This window comes from Camellia sinensis, chromosome 10 (genome assembly GCF_055761805.1).
Source record: "Camellia sinensis isolate YWXY chromosome 10, ASM5576180v1, whole genome shotgun sequence".
In the NCBI taxonomy this organism is placed as follows: domain Eukaryota; kingdom Viridiplantae; phylum Streptophyta; class Magnoliopsida; order Ericales; family Theaceae; genus Camellia; species Camellia sinensis.
Window position 1 is genome coordinate 117,244,229 of NC_138970.1, and position 5,331 is coordinate 117,249,559.

At 40.9% G+C, this 5,331-nt stretch overlaps 1 protein-coding gene across 1 annotated transcript; it reads left to right on the forward strand.

The window, feature by feature from the left end:
- Nucleotides 1–425: 425 nt before the first annotated feature.
- LOC145800643 (uncharacterized) lies at nucleotides 426–845 on the forward strand. Its single transcript, XM_082890359.1, has one exon. It carries the CDS (start codon nucleotides 426–428, stop codon nucleotides 843–845), a length of 420 nt encoding a protein of 139 aa, XP_082746485.1.
- The last annotated feature ends 4,486 nt before the right edge of the window (nucleotides 846–5,331 follow it).

Here is a 5,331-nt window from a genome sequence, read left to right on the forward strand (position 1 = left end):
AGTGCGGCTTCCCCTCATGGGTGTTATTCTTCTCTCTTTACCCTTCTGGGGTTCTTGTGCTGATGTGGTAAGCACTTTCTAGTTTGATTTTCTATTGTGTTGGGCTGCTGGTGTGTTCGGTAGCATCTCTTTTCTGTGACGCCGCTACTTTTGTTTCGTAGTGTTTCAGCATGTCTAACTTTGTTACACAAACTCAAAGGATTATACCTCATTCAGATGTTTCCTTGGCCTCCCATGTTTCGGTTCATCGGATTACCAGTTTGTTGCTCACTGGTTGTAACTTTGCGGCTTGGAGTCGATCTATACGTCTCTACCTTGGGGGTAGAGGCAAATCTGGATGGCTTTTGGAAACTGAGATACAACCTCTCGCTGATGATCCTAAGCGGGTTCAATGGGATATTGACAATTCCACCTTACTTGGTTAAATGTTCAACTCTATGGAAGAACGCATCTACAACATGTTTATGTACTATGATACAGTTCCTCGGTTGAGGAGTGCTCTTACCCAGATGTATGTACATGCCCATAATGATGCTAGGATTTTTGAGCTCTATCAGGATATTTCTCATGCCTCTCAAGAAGCTTTGGGTTTTACCGTTGCTGAATTTTTTGGGTATCTTCAGTCTCGCTGGGAGGAGTTAGCACAGTATGAGTTATTGAGTGATTTTCCAGCTGTTGCCGCTTCTTTTGTGTCTGCTCGTCTTGCTCGCCAGCACACTTATCAATTTTTGATGGGTTTAAAACTTGCATTTGAGTCTCTTCGTATTCAAATTTTGAGCACATCACTTATGCCATCCTTATATGAGGCTTTTGCTACTATTGACAATGAGGAGTGTCGTCGTTGATTGATTCAATTGGTGGCTCTGCTTCCTTCCTCTGTTCTTCCCTCATCTTCTGTTTCAGATCAGATGGCTCTTGCTGCCAAGTTTAGTTCTCGTGCTTCTAGTAGCAAGGTTAGTTGTCATCATTGTGGTACAGCTGGTCATGTCCAAGCACGGTGCTTCAAGCTTCATCCTGAGTTGAAGCAACGCTTTGTTAGGAAACACCCTTCAGGCTCTCCCCATACTGCTGTTCTTGTAAACATCTCTAGTACTCCTCAGTCGACTCATCCTATTAATCTTCATCAGCTTCAATCTCAGATTGGTTGCCTTCAAGAACAACTTGGTTCATTCACTACCATGTCTCCAAGTGTTCCTTCCATTGCTACACTTGCTACAGGTACTCCTACAGTGTTTAATGTTCGCACTGCACCTACTTGGGTATTGGATTCGGGGCCAATGATCATATGACCAGTGAGTTTTCTTGTTTGTCCTCTCCTGTCTCTACTACTGCTCAGACTGTATGTCTCGCTGATGGGTCTATTTCACATGTCCAACATAAGGGTGATGTGTCCTTGTCGTCTGATATTACACTTACTTCTGTCTTACATATGCCCTGTTTTGCTTATAATCTTCTCTCTGTGAGTCGCCTTGCTAAAAACCTTCATTGTGCTGTTATTTTCTTACCTACTCATTATTTATTACAGGACCCGACTTCGAAGAAGATTTTTGGCAGGGGGTTTGAGCGCGATGGGCTATACTACTTCGGGGACCCACCACCTTCTCATCCTACCACTTCTGGCCTATAAGCAGCTGTGTTACCTAAGTTATCTTCCTATGTGTTTTCTTTTCAAACTTTAGCCTTGTAGCATGCTCGTTTAGGACATGTGAACTTTAATTATTTATGTTCACTTTTTCCGTCACTTAAAAAAAGCTTGCAAGGATCATCAGTTTCATTATGTTGTTTGTAAACTATCTAAACATACTCGTACTTCTTATATTCCTCGCATGTATCGTGCCTCATGTATGTTTGAACTTATTCACTCTGATATTTGGGGTCCTTCTCCTTGTTTGGCTTTTTTTGCCACTATGTCACTTTCATAGATGACCATTCTCGGTGTACTTGGGTTTATTTGCTTAAAAGAAGTCTGACGTGCTCTCACTTTTTAGTCAATTTCTCCAAATGGTCAAAACCCAATTCCACACTGTTGTACGCAATGTTCGTTCTGATAATGGGGGAGAGTACATCTCCGATGCATTTTGCTCCTAACTTAATCAGTAGGGAATTTTGCAGCAACTCACTTGTATTTACACCCCTGAACAAAATGGGATTGCTAAACGTAAAAAACATCATATTATGTTGTTGTCCGTGTCTTCTCTTTGGGATGAATGTCCCTAAGTCCTACTGGCATATGGTTGTGCTTACTACTGTTTACCTCATTAATCGGACACCTAGTCAGATTCTTCATGGGCCAGCCCCTTTTCAATTATTTCGACCAGAGACTGTGTTATTTCCTCTTGTGCCTCGTGTGTTTGGTTGTACTTGTTTTGTTCAGGATCGTAGTCCAATTCGGACCAAGTTAGATAACAAGTCTCTTAAATGTATCTTCTTGGGCTATTCCGCAATCTCTAAAGGCTATAGGTGCTATAATTCGTTGTCTCGTCGTTTTTATCATTTTATGGATGTCACATTTTGCAAACCTTTGTCATTTTTTGGTTCTAACCCTATGTTTCAGGATTCCGCCTCGTGTGCACCGCCTCCTGCTGTGTCACCGAGTGCTTGCGCTGTTCCTATCATTGATTCATTTGCTCATTCCTCATCACCTGTATCTGCACCTGCTAGTCCTTCGCCATTACCGACATACTCTCGTCGTCCTCGTGCTCCGCCACCTCCAGCATCTTCTTCATCCTCCGGCCCAGGTACACCCTCTCATAGTCCCTCTCTACCTCCTTCCCGGTATCCAACCCATGAACACCGTCCCCCTAATCGATTTGGTTGGTTTAGTAGTACTAATCACCCTATTTCCCAATTTTTATGTTATGATGCCCTTTCAGCTTCTCATCGGTCTTTTCTTGGCCAACTTAAGTCAGTCTCTATCCCGCGGTCTGTGTCTGAGGCTCTCCAGAATCCCAATGGGTTGCTACTCTGCAAACTAAAATGGCTACTTTGGAACATAATCACACTTGGGATCTTGTCTCTTTACCTTCTGGTGAGACGACTGCTAGGTACAAGTGGGTTTTTACTATCAAATACTTGGCTGATGGTATCGTGGACCGCTATAAGGCTCGTCTTGTTGCTAAAGGCTTTACATAGGTTCCTGGCAAGGACTTTGGGGCTACGTTTGCACCGGTTACTAAATTGACCACTGCTCGTTTACTTATTTCCTTGGCTGCCTCTTCTTCGTGGCCCTTCATCAACTTGATGTCAAGAATGTTTTTCTTCATGGGGACTTACTTGAGACGATCTACATGGATCCTCCACCCGGGTTTCGGGTTGAGGGGGAGTATACTAGCAAGGTCTGTCGTCTGCGTAAGTCTCTCTATGGCTTGAAGCAATCTCCTCATGCATGGTTCCATCGTTTTAGCTCTGTTATCCTATCCATGGATTTTACTCAGTGTCACTCCGACCATACATGCTTCATTCGTCGTCAGCCCACTGGTCGATGTATTATTTTGTTATTCTATGTGGATGATATCATCCTTACAAGAGATGCCGCCATTGGTATTGCTAAGGTAAAACAGGAGCTTAGTCGAGTTTTTGACATCAAGGACTTAGGTCCTCTCAAATATTTCTTCGGGATTGAAGTAACTCGTTCTCGCAGTGGGATATCATTGTCCCAGCGGAAGTATACTTTGGATCTTCTTCGAGACACCGGTATGATGGGGTGCAAGCCTACCTCTACTCCTATGGATCTGAATTTGAAACTTTCGGCTGAGTCTAGTGAGTTACTTTCTGATCCAACTCGCTACCAGAGATTGGTGGGACGTTTGATCTATTAATACATGACCATATTTGACATTTGCTATAAGTGTGGTTAGTCAGTTTATGCATTCACCTCGTACTGCTCACCTTGATGTTGTTCACCACATCTTGAGATATCTCAAGTCGTGTCCAGGTTTGGGTTTATTCTTCAATGGTGGGATTTAGACAGGATTGTCCTGTTTTACTGATGCAGACTATGCCAGTTCATTGACTGATAGACGTTCCACTTTTGGGGTATGCACCTTCCTTGGTGCCCATCTTCTGTCATGGAAAAGCAAAAAATAGGTGGTTGTTTCTAAATCCTCTACTGAAGCTGAATACCGCGCCATGGCTCATGGGACATGTGAGTTACTATGACTTCGGCCCATTCTTACTGAGTTAGGTTTTGAGGAGAATAATTCCTCCAAGCTATTTTGTGACAATAAGTCTGCCATCTTACTTGCCTCTAACTTTGGGCTTCATGAGTGCACTAAGCATATTGAGGTTGATATTCATTTTATTGGGGAAAAGGTTCGTGTTGGCATTGTATGTCCTTTATTTGTTCCATCTTCTGATCAGACTGCCGACATCTTCACCAAATCTGTAGGACCATCCCTACTTCGATCTTCCATTGGCAAGCTAGGGTTGGTTGACATCTTTGATCCAGCTTGAGGGGGAGTGTTGGAATATGGAAGTGTTGGAATATGGAATGTTGGAATACGAAATATTGTATATTTAATTTAGGAATTTAATTTTAGGGTTTGATTGTGCAATTATTTAATTCCTTTTTCATGTATCTTATATTGATTATATATAGACATGGTCTCACCCAAATTAGGGTAAGCCAATAGTTTATAACTCTCTTCTGTAATAACTTTTAAACCAATGGAAATTCATGGGCATCAATGGAGGTTATGCAAATTTAAACCAAATGTTTATATACTTGGTTAAAGTTATTCTCTACTGGGCAATTGCTCATTCCTAGTTACTAACGTATCAGGAAATGAAGAGCCCCAAAACCATCAATGAAGAAGAAGAAAAAGACTACCTCTTGTCAAAATCTAAACTTTGTGAGCTTGAAGTTGTAATGAAATTGTGGAACTCCTTTTCTACCTTTGTTTTGAGTTTCATATTTTTGTATTAATGTCACAATGTAATTAGTAAACTTAGAAGACAATGTAATTGTTTTGTAATCTTCTCTTGCCAACTGAACTGAGATCCATATTTTGTAATTTTGTAAACAAAATTTGTGGTTCAATGAGAGAGAAATATTTGGATGGAATTGAGTTGTTCAATGGGAATTATATCTATGGGGTGTTACAGTAAATAAGGAAATAGCCCCTATTTGGATTCAAAGAAAAATATAAAAAAAATCAAAATCTAATCAAATCAAAAAGTGGTTCCCCCACTTTTAGTACAAGAATAATTTTTCAACTGAAATGTCTAAGTTTGGCATTGAAGTAAAGTGGTTAATACCTCGTAGAAAAATTCCATAAAATCAAATGACTATTTAATATATAAGGAACAATTACCACCAAAAATTATTTTCTG